The sequence below is a fragment of the Schistocerca cancellata genome, chromosome 8, assembly GCF_023864275.1.
Source record: "Schistocerca cancellata isolate TAMUIC-IGC-003103 chromosome 8, iqSchCanc2.1, whole genome shotgun sequence".
In the NCBI taxonomy this organism is placed as follows: domain Eukaryota; kingdom Metazoa; phylum Arthropoda; class Insecta; order Orthoptera; family Acrididae; genus Schistocerca; species Schistocerca cancellata.
The window spans coordinates 305,873,440-305,899,321 of record NC_064633.1 but is presented as its reverse complement, the minus strand read 5'-3'; the positions used below and the strand labels follow the sequence as shown (position 1 = coordinate 305,899,321).

The 25,882-nt window shown below is 41.5% G+C and overlaps 1 protein-coding gene across 1 annotated transcript in view; it reads right to left on the bottom strand.

Annotated features, from left to right (window-relative positions):
- The window catches only part of LOC126094862 (endocuticle structural protein SgAbd-6-like), a 31,864-nt gene extending 6,310 nt beyond the window's left edge, over positions 1-25,554 (bottom strand). Inside the window, exons 1-2 of the mRNA XM_049909491.1 lie at positions 25,476-25,554; positions 14,337-14,452 (exon numbers count right to left, since the gene is read on the bottom strand). Of these exons, the coding sequence (XP_049765448.1) occupies positions 14,337-14,452; positions 25,476-25,484 (125 nt within the window). The 5' untranslated portion in view covers positions 25,485-25,554. The remainder of the gene's footprint in view (positions 1-14,336; positions 14,453-25,475) is intronic.
- Between the last annotated feature and the right edge of the window lie 328 nt (positions 25,555-25,882).

Genomic DNA, 25,882 nt, shown 5'->3' with positions numbered 1-25,882 from the left:
CGGTCCCCCCCATGAACCATGGACCTTGCCGTTTGTGGGGAGGCTTGCGTGCCTCAGCGATACAGATGGCCGTACCGTAGGTGCAACCACAACGGAGGGGTATCTGTTGAGAGGCCAGACAAACGTGTGGTTCCTGAAGAGGGGCAGCAGCCTTTTCAGTAGTTGCAGGGGCAACAGTCTGGATGATTGACTGATCTGGCCTTGTAACATTAACCAAAACGGCCTTGCTGTGCTGGTACTGCGAACGGCTGAAAGCAAGGTGAAACTACAGCCGTAATTTTTCACGAGGACATGCAGCTCTACTGTATGATTAAATGATGATTCCGTCCTCTTGGGTAAAATATTCCGGAGGTAAAATAGTCCCCCATTCGGATCTCCGGGCGGGGACTACTCAGGAGGACGTCGTTATCAGGAGAAAGAAAACTGGCGTTCTACGGATCGGAGCGTGGAATGTCAGATCTCTTAATCGGGCAGGTAGGTTAGAAAATTTAATAAGGGAAATGGATAGGTTAAAGTTAGATATTGTGGGAATTAGTGAAGTTCGGTGGCAGGAGGAACAAGACTTTTGGTCAGGTGATTACAGGGTTATAAATACAAAATCAAATAGGGGTAATGCAGGAGTAGGTTTAATAATGAATAAAAAAATAGGAGTGCGGGTTAGCTACTACAAACAGCATAGTGAACGCATTATTGTGGCCAAGATAGACACAAAGCCCATGACTACTACAGTAGTACAAGTTTATATGCCAACTACCTCTGCAGATGATGAAGAAATAGATGAAATGTATGACGAGATAAAAGAAATTATTCAGGTAGTGAAGGGAGACGAAAATTTAATAGTCATGGGTGACTGGAATTCGTCAGTAGGAAAAGGGAGGGAAGGAAACATAGTAGGTGAATATGGATTGGGGGGAAGGAATGAAAGAGGAAGCCGCCTTGTAGAATTTTGCATAGAGCATAACTTAATCATAGCCAACACTTGGTTCAAGAATCATAAAAGAAGTTTGTATACCTGGAAGAATCCTGGAGATACTAAAAGGTATCAGATAGATTATATAATGGTAAGACAGAGATTTAGGAACCAGGTTTTAAATTGTAAGACATTTCCTGGGGCAGATGTGGATTCTGACCACAATCTATTGGTTATGAACTGCAGATTGAAACTGAAGAAACTGCAAAAAGGTGGGAATTTAAGGAGATGGGACCTGGATAAACTGAAAGAACCAGAGGTTGTACAGAGTTTCAGGGAGAGCATAAGGGAACAATTGACAGGAATGGGGGAAAGAAATACAGTAGAAGAAGAATGGGTAGCTCTGAGGGATGAAGTAGTGAAGGCAGCAGAGGATCAAGTAGGTAAAAAGACGAGGGCTAATAGAAATCCTTGGGTAACAGAAGAAATATTGAATTTAATTGATGAAAGGAGAAAATATAAAAATGCAGTAAATGAAGCAGGCAAAAAGGAATACAAACGTCTCAAAAATGATACCGACAGGAAGTGCAAAATGGCTAAGCAGGGATGGCTAGAGGACAAATGTAAGGATGTAGAGGCTTGTCTCACTAGGGGTAAGATAGATACTGCCTACAGGAAAATTAAAGAGACCTTTGGAGAGAAGAGAACCACTTGTATGAATATCAAGAGCTCAGATGGCAACCCAGTTCTAAGCAAAGAAGGGAAGGCAGAAAGGTGGAAGGAGTATACAGAGGGTTTACACAAGGGCGATGTACTTGAGGACAATATTATGGAAATGGAAGAGGATGTAGATGAAGACGAAATGGGAGATAAGTTACTGCGTGAAGAGTTTGACAGAGCACTGAAAGACCTGAGTCGAAACAAGGCCCCGGGAGTAGACAACATTCCATTTGAATTACTGATGGCCTCGGGAGAGCCAGTCATGACAAAACTCCACCATCTGGTGAGCAGGATGTATGAGACAGGCGAAATACCCTCAGACTTCAAGAAGAATATAATAATTCCAATCCCAAAGAAAGCAGGTGTTGACAGATGTGAAAATTACCGAACTATCAGTATAATAAGTCACAGCTGCAAAATACTAACGCGAATTCTTTACAGACGAATGGAAAAACTGGTAGAAGCCGACCTCGGGGAAGATCAGTTTGGATTCCGTAGAAATGTTGGAACACGTGAGCCAATACTGACCTTACGACTTATCTTAGAAGAAAGATTAAGAAAAGGCAAACCTACGTTTCTAGCATTTGTAGACTTAGAGAAAGCTTTTGACAATGTTAACTGGAATACTCTCTTTCAAATTCTGAAGGTGGCAGGGGTAAAATACAGGGAGCGAAAGGCTATTTACAGTTTGTACAGAAACCAGATGGCAGTTATAAGAGTCGAGGGGCATGAAAGGGAAGCAGTGGTTGGGAAAGGAGTAAGACAGGGTTGTAGCCTCTCTCCGATGTTATTCAATCTGTATATTGAGCAAGCAGTAAAGGAAACAAAGGAAAAATTCAGAGTAGGTATTAAAATTGATGGAGAAGAAGTAAAAACTTTGAGGTTCGCCGATGACATTGTAATTCTGTCAGAGACAGCAAAGGACTTGGAAGAGCAGTTGAACGGAATGGACAGTGTCTTGAAAGGAGGATATAAGATGAACATCAACAAAAGCAAAACGAGGATAATGGAATGTAGTCAAATTAAGTCGGGTGATGCTGAGGGAATTAGATTAGGAAATGAGACACTTAAAGTAGTAAAGGAGTTTTGCTATTTAGGGAGTAAAATAACCGATGATGGTCGAAGTAGAGAGGATATCAAATGTAGACTGGCAATGGCAAGGAAAGCGTTTCTCAAGAAGAGGAATTTGTTAACATCGAGTATAGATTTAAATGTCAGGAAGTCGTTTCTGAAAGTATTTGTATGGAGTGTAGCCATGTATGGAAGTGAAACATGGGCGATAACTAGTTTGGACAAGAAGAGAATAGAAGCTTTCGAAATGTGGTGCTACAGAAGAATGCTGAAGATAAGGTTGGTAGAATACGTAACTAATGAGGAGGTATTGAATAGGATTGGGGAGAGGAGAATTTTGTGGCACAATTTGACTAGAAGAAGGGATCGGTTGGTAGGACATGTTCTGAGGCATCAAGGGACCACAAATTTAGCATTGGAGGGCAGTGTGGAGGGTACAAATTGTAGAGGTAGACCAAGAGATGAATACACTAAGCAGATTCAGAAGGATGTAGTTTGCAGCAGATACTGGGAGATGAAGAAGCTTGCACAGGATAGAGTAGCATGGAGAGCTGCATCAAACCAGTCTCAGGACTGAAGACCACAACAACAACAACAAAGCAACGATGAGTTTCGTTACGTGAGAGAGAAACTACCACATGAATGACGTACGTAGATTAACGAAGATTGTATTTATTCTGCACTGTTAATGGTCCAGACGTCCGTGAAGTTCTCTGGCGGAACCTCGTATTCTTGAAAAATAATCGTTAGTTAATTGTATAAAGAGACGTGACAATGATGTTTGATTCGCTAGTGTTAGAACAGTTATCGTTAGCTCCACAATGAATTATAATACTAGAACTGACGCGGGATGGAAGAATTGTTAGGACCATGTCTGAGCAACGACTGTTCAACTCCAGTAGTCATGTCACTCTCTGAAATGTAATCCAGTTTCTTAGGATCTAGGAGATGGTTGTTCTCCTTGTTAAAATCGCTTTTATTCGACATTACTGATATGCTATATTAAAGTGAGGTGTTACTGTGTCATGAAAAACTTACTAACTGAGATTTTTACTTTTGACAGTTACCGCTTTTTCTTAATAATTAATACTCATTATCATCATTTCGCCTATTTATTCAGCCCATTCCTCCAGCACAACGGTCAATGCTCATTCTCACTCCTTCAACTACGCTCCTCCATACCCCCAACTCCATCCACCACTCACCTAAGGCTACAGAGAAACCGCTTAATTATCTGTTGTGGTTTAGCATACGAACGAGAAATTAGAAAGTGAAATGAGGAAGTACTGTTAAATAGCCGAGCTATTCGCGTTTTAGAATTACATGTTCACTGCTGTTAAGCTGTCTCCTTCGAAGATATAAACGCTTTTAACGAATGCAATAAAGTGAAGAAAATGTGTTATTCTTATAACAGAGATGCCACAATCGCAGTTCCCTAAGTACCTAAGGAAAACTGTTTTCAGTTGCGGGCAACCGCAACCGTGTGTCCACATTTTAATAAGAAAGCAAGAATATCAATCTGGCCTAAACAAATTTTTTATTAAAACTACGATCGAATTCACACCAATTTAGTCATGAGCACGCACCAAAATTGGCCTTAAGCCGGTCATGGTTTTAATAAAAATCTTTCTACAGCCAGGGCGGTGTTTCTTTCCTTCTTGTAAGAAGCTAAGCAAAACGTGCAGTGACAGAGTTTGGCCAATACGACCCACACTAGGCAACTAAACTTGCACGTTTTATAAAATATGAACTAGATTTAGAATGTGTTGCAGAAGCGTTTCAAATAGGCAGGCGTTGAACGTCACGCCCCCATGCTAAATAGATACTCATTGGTGGATAGAACTGTATTCCACTTGACTGAGTGCCCTGATGTGGAGCCAGACAGCTAATTCACTGAATCATGTGGTTGCTTATAGCTGCGTGCCAGCAAAAGGCTGCATTCGGTGCAGAGAGGAACAGAGCATAGTTTCCACAATTGTTCGATTGTCCGTGTGCTCTGTCTCTGTACCACAACGCACCCTCAAGACATAGGCTACCTCCGTAACTGCCAACGCTGGGGAAAATGTCACATTGAGGCGTTATTTTTACTACCGAGTCCCCTTAGATAAATTTATATATTCAGAAAACTATGGCTACAGTTACTTCACGTGATACATTTCTTACTTGCTTTGTGTCACACATACATTGGCTGCGTATCTTGACCATACTCCACTAACATTAAAATCGATGCTAAATATTCTACACGCTTCTGGGCGCGCACACTACAGACAGGTGCGGCATAATGTTGCTACTGGCTAGTGCATCACTTGGTACACCGGTCACTGCCACAGCGTAGCACTCCATCATATGCTTCCTTATGTTGGTACCACTAGTTTGCAGGGTACTGCAACCTGAGCTCTCTCGACGACGCTAGGGCACTATCTGACGGCTGATGTGCAACAAAAGGTAGCGGGGACTAGTGATGTCCTGCTTTCGTCAGCCATTCCAGGCAATATCATAATCCTGGAATCCTCGTGCTGCGCTTCCTAGCCTGTGGTGTTAGTGAATACCTCCGTCTTCCTGGAAAACACCCACTATCCTCTAAATGATGCAACGTACGACAGACAACTTCCACCCCCTTCTCGTTGACATGGACTAATACATGAACTGATGGAATCCATGCGTAATATCATCAATATGCCATTTCTATGCCACCCTTCTGTATTAAGATTGGAGGACGCTATGAGTTTGGCCCAACACATGCAATCAAAACCACTACACCAAGGTTCTTGGCCCAAGAGCCATGTCCCGAGAATAATAAAAGACTGCCTGATGATGTGCCTTGTATGTCACTAGTTTTTATATAACGTCACCGACGCTAAATCATTCCAGTGTTGCTGCGAAGCTGTATTGTTCTATGTGCTCGACAAAAATGTGAAGTACGACAAGGGTTTATCTCTAGGTGGACGACAAAGTCATTAAAAATTGTGCAGAAATTCGAAGTGCGGAACGATGGTGAAGGATATACGAATTTCAAAAGGACCCATGTCGCAAAATGTCTTTAAGTGATTTAAGGAAATCACGAAAAAGCTAAATACGGATGGTTGGACTGGTACTTGGACCGTCATCTTCCCGAATTCGCCATATCTTACAACGGTACCGTATCGCTCGCTGCACTTACTTTTACGTCCCTACAACGATGCTCGCATATCTCGAAACAATATCGAAACACACAACAAGCAAACGTTTTCGATCACATACCACAAGTATGGATTTGTAGTTGAAACAGCTGTTTCTTTTTGAATATTTTATCGGATCCCCTTTAAGATGGCACAAGTATAAACAAGTAAAGGTCAAGCGCCTCTCTTATGTATTTGAGTGGTTCTTCATATGGAGTGGCACTTATGAGTATCCGCAACAAATCTGGCGTACCATTACCTAAGACGTCTCTATTCTATCTCTTTCGTTCAGCTTTCTACGTAGCAACCAATTTGCATTAGTTTACAGTGCATTGTGTGCCTCTATCAGGGTGTTGGTGTACCTGATCTTGCTCGTACCGTATTACCTGGAATGGAAAAAGGTGCTGTAATCACAGCTCTGCATCTTAACAGCTATTCTATTAGGAGAGTAGCCACAAACGTTGGCGTAGAGTGGTGTATAAATTGCAGTGCTTCAAGCAAGCTGCTGCCAATGCAAATATTTCGCGATATGAAAGACAGACACCGAGTAGCTTGTACAGGAAAGGTCAGTTCATATGTGTACAGATTAAACGTTAGAGAACTACCACTACACCTGAAATTCGCATGGAGGTGAATAGTAAGCGATCAGCTCCAATCTCTGTATCAACATTATTGCCGCCTTCGTAAACAGGGTCTAATAGGACGAATAAATGGTTTAAATTGCTCTGAGCACTATGGGACTTAACAGCTGAGGTCGTCAGTCCCCTAGAACTAGGAACTTCTTAAACCTAACTAACCATAGGACATCACACACATCCATACCCGAGACAGGATTCGAACCTGCGACCGTAGCGGTCGCTCGGTTCCAGACTGAAGCGCCTAGAACCGCTGGGCCACACCGGCGGGCATTAAATTGTCGTGGGTTTGTTCTATAGCAGGACAATGATCCCAAATACGCATCTGAATCGTACAGAGCGTATGACAATAGAAATTTGGGGATGTGAAGAATGTGATTGGGTGAAGTCAGTCATCTGACATAAATCCCATTGAGCCGGCCGTGGTGGCCGTGCGGTTCTGGCGCTGCAGTCCGGAACCGCGGGACTGCTACGGTCGCAGGTTCGAATCCTGCTTCGGGCATGGGTGTGTGTGATGTCCTTAGGTTAGTTAGGTTTAAGTAGTTCTAAGTTCTAGGGGACTTATGACCTAATATGTTGAGTCCCATAGTGCTCAGAGCCAATCCCATTGAACTTTTACAGAGTGAATTTGTAAGGGAGCCCAGAACACTGAGGTCATCTAATGATGAAGAAATGTGTAATAGTTATTAGACGTGTCGGACTGATGCTTAGACTTCGTGCAGCAGTTCTGAAGGTAATGGGTGGAGACCCTGACAAGGCTAAAATATATACCATATTCTGTTGTACTTAATGATATAGAAAGAAAAATATTTAATGGTCTATTTATATCGTATATGGTCTATTTATATCGTATATAATTTTTATCGCGGATGATCAAAGGCTTTTGACGGGTAGAGTAAATCATCTGCAGTATCCATCATATTACGATATTTGTGTGGATGAAAATAACTCACAGCAAACAGTCACTCATAAATTACCCATCGTACTCTAATCCCCTGAAAACAACGCACATACTTTACCTGTACTTCTTCCCAGCGTATAAAAGATATATAACTCGTTATCCGCAGATCTCTCATGTTCAAGTGCTTAGAGGCAGTGTACTGGCTACATTCTATTAAAAAAAAAACATGTTCTAAGAACGTAATTATTGTTCCTCAGCACTGCTGTCGACACTCTTATGCCGGAACATTAAAATCTCACGTTCGCGGATTAGTTACCCTTCCTCTTAACTTTCGTCGCTGTGCGGCAGAGTGCTGCGCCTGTGACACATTGACTGCCTAGCTTTCCGCAGACTGAGGACGCAGGACACAAATCTCCACTTGGCCATCCTCATTTACGTTTTCGATGGAACCCCTAAATCACTTTAGCTGAACAGGGCAATGAATCTCTAAAGTGGGCCACTGCCAATTACTTACAAACTTCGCTCCCCAAAGTACTTTGTCTCGGCAGGATACTAAACAGTAAATTACCTTTCAGTGGTAAGCGGTGGGGAATACAACGTTTACATTCACGTTATCATTCTTTCAGCTAGTTTGACGTACACTTCACACACTTTGAACTTATCAATTTATGTGAATTTGTTCATTCTATTGCACCAAAATACTTTCACAATCTCTTTCTCGAGGCCCAGTATTCGTCTGCAGTTATCTTTAATTTTCACCTCTGTTGCTCTTTCTAGCTTCATCCTTTTTTTTTTTTTACTGTAAGTCCTTATTTCAGTAACTCATCCTGTTTTTCGTAACGATTCTCATGGATTAACTCATGGACTAAGTACATCGCCTACGACACCTAGCACCTAAACAGTTAAATATTTCATTTACTCTAATATTTTTAACGGTTTCCTTGAACTCCATGTCTTCTAAATTTCTCCATTTAATGCTTTTAGGTTTCTCATTGTAAATTTCACGTTGAAGAACACCTCTCTCAATTTTATGTCAGTATTAAGTACTCTCACTCCCGTATAAGACTACTGTGCATCTTTATGGCTTCATGTAGGCTACGGCGGATGGTACCAGAGAAATGAAAAATTCAGGAGGGGCCAAAACTTACTACTAATTGACGTCTGTTCTGCAAAAGCTGCAACTAACAATAAACTTGAAAGATAATGTAATACCAGGACACTGTGCTTCAAAAACAGTCACGATGAGAAGTCAGAAGTATGTTTAGTGATCTTGGACATCAGTGTCAATGGCATCATACCACGCAGAAACATTTCATATGTCGTCATAACAGAAATTCTTTTTGCAAACATTTAAAGAAAATTAGATAATGGAACTTCAAGTATGACGACCTTGTTAACAAACCTAAATAGAGATGACTGTAAGAAAATGGGAGAAAATTATATCAGATTTTAAAGAGTGAGCTATGTTGTTATGTTTTCGGTACGGCGAACACAGAGAAGATCAAAGTCGGAGTTTAACAACTAGCAGTATTAGAGATGCGTTCAAATAAAATTGAACAAACCAATAAAACATTTAATAAAGGTCAGTGACGTATTAGTGCTAATAGTGTCGGTTACTTACAAAAACACTGTCTCCAAGTACAAGTTTTATTGGATTACGAAGTGACACTTCTGCCTAAAAACCATTGACGGTATTCGGAAAATTATAATTAAACGATGTATCCGTTCCGAGAGACGTCGAAAGTTCTTACAACGAAATGAAAAAACTGAACGAAATTTGGGCAGAAGGTAGGAATTTTTATACAGTGCAACGGTTAACAGGGTATCGTAATTGCTAAAGCAGTTTTCGAACACGACATTCGGACATGCGTTGCACCTTATGTTATCAGTAGATCTGAGACGGGCTGGACATCATTTGAGCACGTTACAGTAAGCATTTGCTGTGAAGCCAGCAGCAACTCCAGTCCAGATGTACCTAGAAAATAAGGGCTACTGATAGCTATGTACAGCATTCGTTCGCAGAAATTGGTTAAAAGCTTGTAATATTATCTTCGTCAACTTCACCCTTTTATTTCCGTTCTGATATTTTCAAACATTCATTTATTATTTTTCCGGACTGTGCTTCTTCATAAAATTTTGCGAAGCCACTGTGTATCTTCATAAAATCTTTGGAAGCGACTGTGTAGAGTACAATGGGTTGAACTCACTTTCCAATCAATATCTTACACCACTCCAGAATGGAACGAGAAAGATATGATAGTTTGTATGTCGGTGCTAGCAATGTTGTGGTCCAGTTGTAGGAAATATGTGACATATAGATACCGCGAAATGTTTCTGAACTGCTTTATCCAATTGTGAAGTGCTTTAAAAAAAGGAAAGACAAATCATTACGTCACAGTACTAAATATAATGTCATCCATGTAAATCTCTCTGTATTGCCCTGAAGTAATACATGTCTTTATATCACTATACCACCAGGCACTGTCAAAAGAAAAAATTCAGTAGCAATCATTTATTGTCACCATATGAAACTCATCCTTAGATATCTCATCATGTTGATGCACAACAAAAAAATGGTTCAAATGGCTCTGAGCACTATGGGACTTAACATCTATGGTCATCAGTCCCCTAGATCTTAGAACTACTTAAACCTAACTAACCTAAGGACAGCACACAACACCCAGTCATCACGAGGCAGAGAAAATCCGATGCACAACACTCCCATAAAACTCAGTTACGAAGTGAAGCTTCTCACCTGCCAAATACAGTACGATCCTGTAACGTACATACCTCAGCCAGCAACTGAGCTACTGTCTACAGTAAAATCATTAAACTTTATGTGTCAGGTCCTACGAAACTCGAATAATTAGTACTGCACTGGCTTTTCGTCGATTGTCATCCGCACAGAATGACCAAAAGGAAACATTAAAACCACCAAGTAGATTCGAGGAGAACATCGCTACGGTGGATATAAAAATGCACTTTCGATGCTTCTGTCTTTTCACATAACATGCTGACGCTATTTCATCTAAATGTGACAGCAACCGCCCATTTTCTTCGAAGTGAAATACATGAAAAGTATCTGGATTTGAGGATAGAGGACAAAATTAACAAGCTTGAGATAGGATGATACAGGAAAACGTTGTAATACTGCATGCCATCCCAATAAATACAAAACAGTATTCTTAAAAGGTTCAGTACGTAAGGCTAATACCATACGGCTACCCTTCACATAAGAACAAAGGAGTGAAAACACTTTAAAAATAGGATTAGAAAATTGTTTTTTAGTGGATTCAGTAGATACGCTAAATGCTATTGTAGGACACAGAAAGCAACTAAAAGAGAAAAATTCGCAGAAATAAAGAGTTTTGTCATACTAGAGAATTATATCAAAAAAACTGTAGAGATTATTCAACGGCAAAGAGGTGAAAATTGCATTTAAAACGGACAACAAATTGGAACAGATGCTGAAACGGGAGAACCGGCAAGGTGAGAACCGGATTTGGAAAGAGAAGTTTATGAAACAATGTTTCAGGATTATGAGCTGAAGTATGTGGAACCAACGGGAATAAAGTTAAAATTAAGTTTTAAAGAGCCCAATAATAAAGTGTGTAGATAATCGGTGGTAGAAAAGTACCTCAAGAATCAGCAGCATTCGTTAGGAAGCAGCATTTTTGCCAACGCGCGTGTGAACATGGTAAAGGAAGGTCCGTGGGTAACAGATACTTTTAACAATCTCTTTTTACAAATAAGAGATCAATTGGTGCAAATAGTTCACCAGAGAAAGAAAAACACTACGGTGTAGAAGGAATACGATCGGCAATTGGTGAATCGAAACTTTATCTCTCATTTCATCTGAAACATAGGCTCCTGTCCGCAGTTCGTGGTCGTGCGGTAGCGTTCTCGCTTCCCGCGCCCGGGCTCCCGGGTTCGATTCCCGGCGGGGTCAGGGATTTTCTCTGCCTCGTGATGACTGGGTGTTGTGTGATGTCCTTAGGTTAGTTAGGTTTAAGTAGTTCTAAGTTCTAGGGTACTGTGACCATAGATGTTAAGTCGCATAGTGCTCATTTGAACCATAGGCTCCTATGGTGGGAATAATATCTCCAGTAAGAAGCTAAAAAGATGTGACTAGATGTTCTTTACCACCTATGTTATGTATCATTAACTCTGAGAATTTTTCGAGAAATATTTGCTATTGTTATGCCTCTCTATAAACAAGATGTGTCACCACTTATCAATAATTGCCGCCGACTGTCTCTTCTTACATCATTTTCTAAGATTATTAGAGGGTAATGTACTCCAGGATTGTCACCCACCCGAGTAGTAATGGGACCCATAACCAGTCAGAGTTTGGATTCCAAAAGAGCCATTCGACTAAGTCAGCTATTTATACATTTACTCAGCACACAATAAAATCTCTAAGTAATGAAACATCACTAGTTAATATAAATGATAAGCCTTTAATTTGAATCAGGGTATAGAATTAGTCCTTTGAGCAGATGATACAAGCATTGTTACGAAGCCGAGGAAACAAGTAACAACAAAGAGTATAATAAGTGATGCTTTTGTTGAAGTTACTGAATGGGTCTGCACAAACGGGCTAGATTTATATCTTGATAAAACGCAGTTCACCCAGTTTGACACTGCCAGCAATATCTCACCTCGTATTATCCTTATACACGAAACCAACAACAAATAATAAACAAGGTGCAAATTTGTTAAGTCCTTAGGTGAGGGTACTGATGAAATCTTGAACTGGGGAAACTATGTAGCAGACTTGCTGCAGCGTTTAGGTTCGGCTGCTTTTGCCGTAAGACAAACTGCCAACTTTGGGGATACGGAAATCTCTAACTTAACATACTCTCATTCATTGTTTCCTATGGTAACTACTACTTTAGGCAAAAAGTATAGTCACACAAAACAAAATAAACAAATTATATGTAGAGTTACAAGCTTACATCTTGCGGTATCTTTTAAGTAGTTGGGAATATTATTAGCAATGCCACAGCATATTCATTTGCTTGTGACGTTTCTTATCAACATTCCGTATGAGTTTGAGGGTAACACAGATATTCACAAATACAATACTAGAATAAAACAATCAGCATTGCCATTTAATGAATCTAGCTTTGGTACAGAAAGTGGTGAAATATGCGGCTATAACGTTCTTTGAGAATTTAACCATAGAAATAAAAAGTCTGGTAGATAGCGGAAATTTTTTAAAGAGTATATTAAACAGCTTTCTTCGTAAGAACTCCCTCTGTCCCGTACAGGAATTCTTGACTGGAGATAATTTGACAATCTTTATCTTTTTACTTAGTTTTGATTAAGAGTTCTGTGTTCTGTTGAGACATTCCACATCATAACGTTTGTTGTAAATTTGACCTGTGGAACAGGTAACTAAGAACAAGAATGTATTGTGCTTTGAAAAAAAAGTGTAGTTGGTCTCACATTTCGAAGACATAAGGCTTTTGTGCTCTAAGAGAGAAAAGACAAAAGTGCAAAAAGAGAATTTATGGCCACAATTTTATGATATCCCCCTTGAGAAGAAGCTACAGATGCACCTTCAGCACCATGCAGTTTTTATTCGAATCGTACTGATAGTTTGCTGAGCTGTTTATTACCCGTGTTTCGCTTTACTCCATATCAATGCCTCCAGGAAAATAAACTTTAAATTTATTTTACATGTTAAAATGATTCTCTTTCTCACAAATGAATTTCTCGCTATTGCCTCTTTGCATATTACATCCACCCTACTTTGTCCATCGTCACTTATTTTCCAGCCCAAGGAAGAAAATCTGTTTCACTACTTCTGGAGCCTCATTGCCTAATTTAATACTCTCGGCAGCACCTGATTTAGTTCAACCCTTAGGGGCCCCCTAACCCACCTAATATTGGAACTTCCAGCCACCAATAGTCCCACCCTCTGTGACTGTTCGGATACTGCAGGCTGAGAGACAAGCGACTGTATCTGGCTGACAGACATCGTCAGCCGTGGAGAGCATGGGAACCTCTTTGCCAGACTAACCGGGGATGCCTTATGTTTACCCCCCACCCCACCAAGTTTTCGCAGCCTGCCACGTCCTAAAGCCACCTCCCAAAGCTGAGGGGTCAAACTCAACGTGAGCAGTAACAGGGCTCGCCACCGGTACGGACCGATCGGTGGACTCGTGTGTCATGCTGGCCGTCCGCCGGATTCCCACGGCCGGACCACATCAATGATGTCGAAGCACTGCGCCTCAAGTTGTGTAATCAAAGCCAACGCAGCCCAGAGCTAAGAACAAAGTATCACCAACTCAGCTCGTATCCACAGACAACGGTCACAGTTCTTAACCTGACTAAAGACGGTGGAAAACTACACTACACAGAGAAACAAATGACGAGCTACACAGACTACGAATCTCTACTATAGATGCTGACGGAAACGCAAGAACTGTGTCTAGGAATTTAGATTAAAACGCAGAAACTGGGAAACTATCAGAGCTCACAGGTGAGACTACCTAATTCGCTCCTTGTTAGAAACCTGTAAAATGTCACAGAATCGGTTACTTTCCGGCGCAAAAGAAAGTGCGAGAACTGTATCTACTAAAATATTACAATGACACATAGAAATTCGAAAACTGAACTACTAAAGCACACAGATGAAACTATATAAAGTGGGGCTTGGTAGAAACGTAAAATGTCACAAAATCGGTAACTTCTCTGTTGCTGAGCTATCGGCAGCACTCAGCGGAGGAGCACTTCTGAGGATGTCCAGCGCAGTCCTGGACGAAACGTCAGGAACAGAAGAGTTTCTTGGAATACGACCTCACATCCAGAAAGGTTTATTAGCATTAATGAGTATGTTAAATCAGGCGAAGGTTTTCTGTGACAGCTAAAATATAGCATTAGTGGTTCTACAGATGTTGTGGCATCGCTACCAATGCCAGCTGGTAACTTACCCGTAGCTGTATTGACCCATTCCGTCGTTCTCGTGGCTCATCTCCAGGATAACCGCTTCCGACGGTTTTCGACCTTGGGCAGCAGCAGCAGACACGAGGACACACAGCACCAAAACCTACAACAAGTATAACTTTTGCTGAGGTTGTCTGACTCCATATGACGTTTTCCGTCAGTAGTTAAAGAGGCACATGATCAATGGAATATCCATTCATTTTCCATATAGTATGTTACCTCAGAGAAGAACTGCCAGTTGGTAAACTGAGGCAATTGTTTTCCATTCGAAGCAGACGCAATCAAACAGTTAAATTTCTCTTATGTGGGGTATTCTACAGTGTTGTGAGTGGTTCAGTGCGGCCCACACGAACTTTGTTTAACGAGTCACTAACTTCATCTCAAAGTGGGAGGTCTATATGAACTGCAAAATGGTCGCTACAGCCACCAACAGTCTCTAATAGACCATGAGAAGAAAGCAGGAACAGTTTTGCAAGAGGAGCATGCGTCTATCATCTGTATGGCCTACAATTTTCAAATTTAAAAAATGACTTCACGGAACTGCAGCCCACAAGACGTTTCCTCAAATCGACGCCAAACCATCAGCAATTCCAGAACTCCTTCCACAATGGGTACCGGATGATTCTCCACAGAAGAATGTGTTGTCGTAGCCACTCACTGTCAATTACCTACAATCGAATTTAAGGTAGGCTACAGACTCTGGCCCAGGATACGACGACATTCATTACCACATGATAATTAATTTACCCACAAAAGAGAAACACGTATTGACAGACATCTTCTACCAGCTATGGGAGAGATAGACCTCCCAGGTGACTGCCTTACTAGGAAAATGAAACACTCAAAAGTAAAGGGAGCGAAGTGAAACTTCACAGGCCACTTTTCAGTATGACGCTCAACCTAATCTGCACTGGATGCATGCACTCGTTCGGTTGGGAATGCTATCGCAAATCCGTTGCCTTCGCTTCCAGATGTGCTGACGAACAACATTTGTGACTGGTTCTTCATATCCTGGATACTGGCAACGAGACAGGGTTGATATCCGAGCTGGTTCCAGACCTGTTCCGTTCGATACAAATCAAGGGAACTTGCTGGCCATGGGATTAACTCAACACCGCATACGCAGTTTATAGATACACATGCCACGTGTGGACAAGCGCTGTCCTGTTAAAAATGATACTGTGATTCCGTCGGATGTGAGATAACAAGTAAGGACGTGAAATTTCCGTGACAAAGATCAGTCAATCACTATCATCACCAGATCGACCCCATACTCGCAGATGATGGTCATCAATGTTAGTTTAGAACCGAGATTCATCGCTGAACATAATGCGATATCATTAAACAGAAGCTGTCTATGCTTCCCTGTCACGGCACCACTCCAAACGCAGCTGTTTCTGTTTCCATGTTAACAATAGCCGAAGTCCGAGGCTGTAATTGCCCAGTCCGACAGCTGCAGTTCTTTGCCCAGTGATGCGGGATAAAACAAAATGTTCCACCACTTCTTCTCTGATAGCAGGCGCAGATATGAAGCGATTTTGATGTTTTTAGTGCACAACATGGTGGTCTCCCCTTTCGGCGACTGGCCAGTTAGTCGATCAAAGACGTCAAGTGATTTGTCACGTTAATAAATTTCTGCTTGTAATATGCTTCCATCTATAAGTTGTATTTCACTAATAAGTTTGTCAAACTGTTTTTTTTTCTAAGGTCTTGGCATAGTCTGTTAGAAGCAATTTTTTGAACAGGGAAACAGGTGGTATATTTGTTGATCTGTTTCTCCTGATCAGAAGCTTAAAACATTTGGCTATGGTCTCTCCCCTTGTGGACAATTATCGTTGTTGTTGTCGTGGTCTTCAGTCCAGAGATTCGTATGACGCAGCTCTCCATGCTACTCTATCCATTGCAAACTTCATCATCTCCCACTACCTACTGCAACCTACATCCTTCCGAATCTGTTTAGTGAATTCACCTCTTGGTATCACTCTACGATTTTCACCCTCCACGCTGCCCTCCAATACTACAGTGGTGATCCCTTGATGCCTCAGAACATGTCCTACCAATAGGACCCTTCTTCTAGTCAACTTGTACCACAAATTTCTCTTCTCCCCAATTCTATTCAGTACTTCCTCATTAGTTATGTGATCTACCCATCTAATCTTCAGTATTTACCTGCAGCACCACATTTCGAAAGCTTCTATTCTCTTCTTGCCTAAACTATTTATCGTCCATATTTCACTTCCATACATGGCTACACTCCATACAAATACTTTCAGAAACGACTTCCTGACACTTAAATCTATACTCGATGTTAACAATCTCTCTTCAGAAACGCTTTCCTTTCCATTGCCAGTTTACATTTTATATCCTCTCTACTTCGACCATCATCAGTAATTTTTCTCCCCAAATAGCAAAACACATCTACTACTTTAAGTGTCTCATTTCCTAATCTAATTCCCTCACCATTACTTGATTTAATTCGACTACATTCCATTCTCATTGTTTTGGTTTTTTTGATGTTCATAGTATATCCGCCTTTGAAGACACTGTCCATTCCGTTCAATTGCTCTTCCAGGTCCTTTGTTGCTGACTCATACAGAATTACAATGTCATCGGAAAACATCAAAGTTTTTATTTCTTCTCCGTGGATTTTCATTCCAACACCGAATTTTCCTTTTGTTTCCTTTTCTGCATGATCAGTATACAGACTGAATAACGTCGGATAGACTACAAACCTGTCTAATTCCCTTCCCAGCCATTGCTTCACTTTCATGTCCCTCGACTCCTGTAACTGCTATCTGGTTCCTGTACAAATTGTAAATAGCCTTTCGCTCCATGTATTTCACCATTGCCACCTTCTGAATTTCAGAGTATTCCAGCCAACATTGTCAAAAGCTTTCTCTAAGTCTATAAACGCTAGAAACGTAGGTTTTCCTTTCCTTAATCTATCTTCTAAAATAAGTCGCAGGGTCAGCATGATCTGACGAGTTCCATCATTTCTACGGATTCTAAACTGATTTTCCCCGACGTTGGCTTTTACTAGTTTTTCAATTCGTATGAAAAGGTTTCGTGTTAGTATTTTGCAGCCGTGACTTATTAAATTTTTACATCTGTCAACACCTGCTTTGGGATTAGAATTGTTATAATATGCTTGATGTCTCAGTGTATTTAGCCTGTTTCATACATCTTGCTCACCAGCTGGTAGAGGTATGTCAGGTCTGGCTCTCCCAAGGCTATCGGTAGATCTACTGGAATGTTGTCTACTCCCGGGGCCCTGTTTCGAATTAGGTCTTTCAGTACTCTGTCAGACTCTTCACGCAATATCGTATCTCCCATTTATCTTCATCTACATCCTCTTCCATTTCCATAATATTATTCTCAAGTACATCGCCCTTGTACAGACCTTCTATATACTCCTTCCACCTTTCTGCTTTCCCTTCCTTGCATAGAACTGGGTTTCCATCTGGGCTTTTGATAATCATACAAGTGGTTCTCTTTTCTCCAAAGGTCTCTTTAATTTTCCTGTAGGCAATATCTGTATTACCTCTACTGATATATGCCTCTACCTCCTTAGATTTGTCGTCTAGCCATCCCTGCTTAGCCATTTTGCACTTCCTGTCGATCTCATTTTCTAGACGTTTGTATTCCTTTTTGTCTGCTTCATTTAATGCATTTTTATATTTTCAATATTTCTTCTGTTACTCAAGGATTTCTACTAGTCCTCGTCTTTTTACCTACTTGATCCTCTGCTGCCTTCACTACTTCATCCCTCAAAGCTACCCGTTCTTCTTCTACTGCATTTCTTTCTACCGTTCTGGTCTATCGTTCCCTAATGCTGTCCCTGTAACTCTCTACAACCTCTGGTTCTTTCAGTTTATCCAGCTCCCATCTCCTTAAATTCCCACCTTTTTTCAGTTTCTTCAGTTTTAATCTGCAGTTCATAACCAATAGGTTGTGGTAAGAGTCCACATCTGCCCCTGGAAATGTCTTAAAATTTAAAACCTGGTTCCTAAATCTCTGTCTTAACTCAACTCCTCCCGAACCGGCCATGAAAGCCCAACGATGCTGACCGGCCGCCGTGTTACCCTCAACTCATAGGTGTCACTGGATGAGGATATGGAGAGGCATGTGGTCAGCACACGGCTCTCCCGGCCGTATGTCAGTTTCCGAGAGCGGAGCCGCAATTCTCAGTCGAGTAGCTTCTCAGTTTGCCTCAGAATGGCTGTGTGCACCCAGATTGCCAACAGCGCTCGGCAGATCGGGTATTCACGCATCCAAGTGCTAGCCCAACCTGACAGCGCTTAACTTCCGAGATCTGACGGGAACCGGTGTTACAACTGCGGAAAGGCCGTTGGCGAAATCTCTGTCTTATCATTGTATAATCTATCTGAAATCTTCCAGTATCTGCAGGCCTCTTCCATGTACACAACCTTCTTTAATGATTCTTGAACCAAGTGTTAGCTATGATTAAGTTATGCTCTGTGCAAAATTGTACCAGGCGGCTTCCTCTTTCATTCCTTACTCCCATTCCACATTCACCAGCTACTTTTACTTCTCTTCGTTTTCCTACTTTCGAATTCTAGTCATCCATGACTATTAAATTTTAGTCTCCTTTCACTGTCTGAATAATTTCTTTTATCCCATCATACATTTCATCAATCTCTTCATCTGCGAAGCTAGTTGGCATATAAACCTGTACTACTGTGGTAGGCGTGGATTTCGTTTCTGCCTTGGCTGCAATAATGCGTTCACTATGCTGTTCGTAGTAGCTTAACCGTACTCCTATATTTTTATTCATTATTAAACCTACTCCTGCATTACACCTATTTGATTATGTATTTATAACCCTGTATTCACCTGACCAGAACTCTTGTTCCTCCTGCCACCGAACTACACTAATTTCTACTATAACTAACTTTTACCTATCCATTTCCCGTTTTAAACTTTCCAACCTAACTGCCCGTTTAAGGGATCTGACATTCAGCGCTCCGATACGTATAAAAGCCTGTTTTATTTCTCCTGATAACGACGTCTTCCTGAGTAGTCCCCGCCTGGAGATCCGAATGGTGGACTATTTTACGTCCGGAATATTTTACCCAAGAGGACGCCATCATAATTTAACCATACAGCAAAGCTTCGTGCCCTCGGTAAAAATTACGGCTGTAGTTTCCCCTTGCTTTCAGACGTTCGCAGTACCAGCACAGCAAGGCCGTTTTGGTTACTGTTACAAGGCCAAATCAGTCAATCATCCCGACTGTGGCCACTGCAACTACTGAAAAGCTGCTGCCCGTTTTTAGGAACCATACGTTTCTCTGGCCTCTCAACAGATATCCCTCCGTTGTGGTTGCACCTACAGTACGGATATCTGTAGCGCTGAGGCACGCTAGCCTCCCCACCGACGGCAAAGTCCATGGTTCTAGGGAGGGGCGGGGGGGCAATTATCGTATGTAACACTCAATACAACATATTAACCGCTGTATGACTCAGTTACCACAAGTACATAAATCTTTTTATTTGTGTGGCTCTGCATTAGGAATGAAATGTTGTCATTTAAGTGATTTTAAAGTTTTGTTGTGAATCTATATTTGTATTTTTAAATGATTGCTAATATGTTCTGTACTACGTCAAGTAATCTCATCTGGGGCTATCTTTAATGTTTTATGGGCTATATTTAATGTTTTATTCCGTTCGCTTTAGCGTGATAGCCTTGTTATTAATTATAACATTGTCCTTGTTCAAATAGCTCTGAGCACTACGGGGCTTAACTTCTGAGGTCATCTGTCACCTAGAACTCAGAACTACTTAAACCTAACTAACCTAAGGACATCACACACATCCATGCCCGATGCAGGACTCGAACGTCCGACCGTAGCAGTCGCGCGATTCCAGACTGTAGCGCCTAGAACCGCTCGGCCACCCCGGAAGGCTATCGTTTTTGTGTGTTCATTTATAAGCACATATTGCTTCTTGCGTTTCGATCAGAATTTGTGATCGGTTATGTCAATGGATGAGAGTGTCCGAAAGTGATGAATCCTATGAAAGCCTTCTTTGTTGCACCTAATATTTGTATGCTATCTTTAACGTTGCTATTTCAGTGTACTGATCTGTGGCTTCTGTGCCAGGTACCTGCCTCACGATTACATTACGTATACCCCGGACTGATGGTTGCGCATCGCGTGACCAGCTTTCTTTATGTATTTTCTTTTCTGATTAGTCTTTGGTGGCCTGCCGAACGGAATTTGACTACGACACAGACTAGCTGTTCCCGCGCTACAAGTTCCATCGTCCTCTGTTTGGTAGCAGAACTTGGGACTAGGCCACGGCATATCGTCCGGCACTTCCGGGATAGAAGTTAAGTTTCTTACCAAATCTTTTTCAAATATTTTGGCATGGGCCTCAAGAGTCAGTAGTCCGAACGGATCAAGATGGCATTTAATAACTTAGTCATCAGTTTGTACACCTTCTCTGGGACCAATATTTGCCTTATTCTTCTGTATGTTATTCCCTTTATGGGAGCTGTATTGGTAGTCTGATTGTCCTGTTCATTGAGGGCAATGTACAAGGGTTGCCCAAAAAGTAATGCATCGTCCTTTTTTTTTCTCAGCCAGAAACAGTGCTACTAATGCGAAACGCTACGTATGTATTATTTGAAGCCTCCTGAGTGGACGCGCCCAGTTTCCGTCATTTCCTACAAATAGCGTAGCTGCAAGACAGTTTCTGTTGGTGACGTACGTTACAAATAATGTTCCGTCATTGAATTTCTCACTGCAGAGAAAGAACTGTGGGAAATATTTACAAACGCTTGTGCAAAGCCTATGGAGCATCTGCTGTCGACAGAAGTACAGTTAGTAGCTGGGCACGGAGGTGAAGTCATCAGAAGACAGTTCGGCGGAGCTCTACGATTTGCAGCGGCCGGGGAGTCTATCCACGGCTGTCACACCTGGCAGCCCTGACCTAGCCTAGCCCCCTCGGACTTCCACTTGTTTGCGCTATTGAAGGACACCATTCGTGAAAGACATTTTGAGAACATGAGGAGGTGATTCGTACAGTGAAGGACTGGCTCCACCACAGGACAAGGATTGGTAGCGAGAGGGCATACAGCACTTGTTTCACGCTGGAGGAAGGCTATAAAACGGGGTGGAGATTACACGGAAAAATATGGTGTGTGGATAAAACAACATTCTTTCGTGTGTGTAATTTTCATTATATTAAATAAAGAACTGCCGAAGAAAAGAAATTGTGGTGCATTACTTTCTGTGGTACCCTCATAATATTAATAAACTGCTCAGTGTTTGTATGCCGGAAATGGCTCCGCCTTGCTGCTTATGCTATAGTTAACTAGTTGACGAGAGACAGGGTGAAGCTTCCGCCTGAAACGAGCAGCCTTACGCCTCGTTTGTAGCAATAAGAAAGGCACTCAGACATGCACTGCATAATATCAATGATGCTCTGATACTAAAAAGTTCGCGGAGCGCCTCCGAAAAAAACAGAACGTTGACTTCGGAACTTGAAAACGAACTTAAGTCTTCGATACATAGGAACTAATCAGCTTATACAAAGAGTAGAAAAGAGTGCAGCCCCCTTAGGTCAAAGAGAAGCCCGCTAATGGAAACAATGAAATAACAGACCAATTAGCAAACACTGGCATCACGGAAGGATTACTTTTCTTTGCGCTTATATTTTTTACAGGCTTCATAGCCATTCCAGAAAGGGGACTTTCGTGAATGGTGCTGATTCTGGGAAACCTTCCAGACGAGGAATAGTACACTGCTAAACGTACATAGTATTATAGGTATAATCTTCAGAACGACATACCACATCAATCAGAAGAATGTGAAACGAACACGGGTATTATCCTGCATATCTCAACAGAATCGAAGCTTTAACCTCTGCATGCTATGAAGAGCATCCCACAGAATTATTACAACCGATTCACATTCTGCTCAGCTGTTTTCCCTGATAGTCAACAGATCAGCTCTGAACGGTGTCAAATTGGGAATTCCCATACCGACAAGTGTCATCAATCCCTCCAAACAAAATACGTCGACATCCATAGATACTTTGAAAAGACGGGCATTCTATGTACTAAAGTGTGAAGAAACCATGCCACAGCATCTAGAACAGTTGATTGATTCCACAGGCGCGTCCAGCACTGATAGCATAAGACGAAACCGTATGCAGTCAGTTTCTACCAGAAGGAATTTTCACTATGCAGCGGAGTGTGCGCTAATGCGAAACTTCCTGGCAGATGAAAACTGTGTGCCGGATGTGAACTCGAACTCAGGACCATTGCCTTCTGCGAACAAGTGCTCACAAGGGAACATCCCCATCGCATCCCCCTCAGATTTAGTTATAAGTTGGCACAATGGATAGGCCTGGAAAAACTGAACACAGATCAATCGAGAAAACAGGAAGAAGTTGTGTGGAACTATGAAAAAATAAGCAAAATATACAAACTGGGTCGTCCATGCGCAAGATAGGCAATGTTAAGGGGCTATGTGAGGCGAAGACCGCCGTGGTCCCGTGGTTAGCGTGAACAGCTGCGGAACGAGAGATCCTAGGTTCAAATCTGCCCTCCATTGAAAATTTTGCTTTCTTTATTTCCGCAAAGTTATGATCTGTCCGTTCGTTCATTAACGTCTCTGTTCACTGTAATAAGTTTAGTTTCTGTGTTTTGCGACCGCACCGCAAAACCGTGTGATTAGTTGACGAAAGGACGTGCCTCTCCAATGGGAACCGAAAACATTTGATCGCAAGGTCATAGGTCAACCAATTCCTACACAGGAAAGCACGTCTGATGTTTTGTATACGACACTGGTGACAGCATGTGCGTCACATGACAGGAATATGTTGTCGACCCACCTAACTAGTACACTTGGCGAATGGGTGAAAAGTTTCTTCTACCTTGCCCGATTTAGGTTTTCTTGTGGATGTAATAATCACTCCAAAAAAGTGATGAAAACATAAGAGTTTTTCACATAAACTGAAAATAAAAAGTTAAAATTTTCGGTCGAGTTAAGATTCCAAGGACCTCTCTTTCCGCAGCTGTTCACGCTAACCACGGGACCACGTAGCTCCTCTCCTCGTATTGCACTTAATATTGCCTATCTTACGCATGGACGACCCAGTTTGTATATTTTGCTTATTTTTTCATAGTTCCACACAACTTCTTCCTGTTTTCTCGATCGATCTGTGTTCAGTTTTTCAAGGCCTATCCACTGTGCCAACTTATAACTAAATCTGAGGGGGGTGCGATGGGGATGTTCCCTTGTCAGCAAACTGAGCTACCCGGGCACAACTTATGACCTGTCATCACACCGTTCCTTTCGCCAGTCCCTCATCTCTCTCATTCGAAACTACACAGAAATTCGGCTGTCAAACTTGCAGTTTTATGTAAAGGGACAAAGGTGTACATCTCGTTCATGTCGTTTGGTATCTGTAACTTCCCAGACTAATAGACAGTGTCACAGCGGTCATCACTTGAAGTGAGAACATGTAATTAATATGATTTGATGTTACACGTTTAAAATTGAAACAATTTACTCATTACCGAAATCATAATGAATTATTCATACAAATGCCAAGATGATGTTTCGTAGCCTGAAAGTAATCTGTCCGATTGAGAATTGAATCATAATAAAAAAATTCATTCAATAAGTTTCGGCAGGTTTTCACTTCATGATTTTTATGACAAATTATGGATTTTTCAGTCTCGGCTGCTCCTTGGCTTATTTTTTATAATATTCCGAGGACGCAAAAGGTGACATCTACAGTAGTTTCTAATCCGTTACGTTGTAACCAGTTTGTTTTGAACGTTCGATTTTTCTGAAGAAAGAATATGCATAATTCATGAGCTACTTGAGTGTAGATGTTGCACTGCAAATCTAAAAATAGTAAAGCAACTTTTATGTTTGGTTTACTATCAGGGAGAGCCGGAAAGTTTCTTAACAAGCGTAAATGTTAAAAAAGACAAATATGTGTAAAGTAAAATATTCTATTCCGAGTAATTAATTACCATTTCTCCGGCATCAAGCAAACGGCATTTGGCCAAATACGGATTTAAGAAACTTTGCTGAAGGTCCTAGAGGGTATCAAAATTAATTATGTAGAAAAGAGACTTCAGTCTCTAGCCAGCGCTGTAATAGAACTTAAATATATTGTCTTAAGCCTTTTTTAAATGATAGCGTTCACTTTACGTCCAGCAGTCTTTCCCTGAAATTGCAAAAATCACCCCAAAAAAGTAACAACTTTCCAAATGTGGCATGTACCTAGGAACAAATAACCTATTTACATTTAAAAATGCTGGAATCGACAAAATATAATCATCGTAGGATTTCCTAGTGTATGTGTTACATTGTTTACGACATACCTACCATCAGTAAGTGAAATCACATTAAGATATATTATCAAAAACCAGTTACAGGTAAACAATATTTTGAAATAGAGACTGTTGGGAGCTAACTCGAATTTTTAGTTTCGAGTCAGGAAGAACTATTACGACCGTAAAGAAACTCGGTTCATTAGCAAACATCACGTGTTCCTTGGTAAAGAGACCTTCTGTACAGGATGGTGCACGACTCACGAAATATGGCGTAACCGTCCACGCGTAATGGAACTGGTTTAAAAATGCACAAAATCTTAGTCGCCGTAAGACTCTGTAATTGATCAATTAACAGTAACCACCAAATAGCTTTAATAAAATTATACAGCTTTAATACTTACAAACGCTGCACAAAACACTTCATATCTCACAACAAATAATAGAATACAAAATGACCTTAGCTGTTTATGGCGGTCTCTACAGCGCTATGCTTCGTGCGATTCTAACATCAGATGGAAACACCGGACGTTCCTAGGTACGCTATCCTCCAGGAACAACGACTTCAAATGGCTCTGAGCGCAACGGGACTTAACTGCTGAGGTCATCAGTCCCCTAGACTTAGAACTACTTAAACCTAACTAACCTAAGGACATCACACACATCCATGCCCGAGGAAGGATTCGTTACCTGCGACCGTAGCAGCAGCGCAGTTCCAGACTGAAGCGCATAGAACCGCTCAGCCCCAACGGCCATCCCAGGTGCAACACCTTCCCCTACTTACGACAAGGTAACAAGAGATAAAACTCACCAGCTTCATAACGGTAAGCCACGACCTGCACTGCCGCTAAGAGACAGATGTGAAACCCAGAAATCTGCGGCCGATGTGTGCTGCTGCTACGTTTGCGCTGTTTTATATACGAACCGTTCGGCTCCTACGACCTGGAATGGAACGCGACGTATATCACAGCCGACCTTCCCCCACCAGCCGAATGTTGTCTCGTCCTGCCAAGTTTCGTAACACTCGTGCCGTCGTTTGCAGCGTCCTCACACGCTCCTGCGAGCTGGGTCACCAGTCATCTAGGATGTCTTAATAAAATGTTTACCTCTCCACTGTCACTGTTCACGCACGTGTTAAATCCTTTTTTTAGACATACTTCGGTGTCTGTGACAGCCTCGGTAGTAAACCCGTTCAGTAACTTAATCAGAAATTCTTGA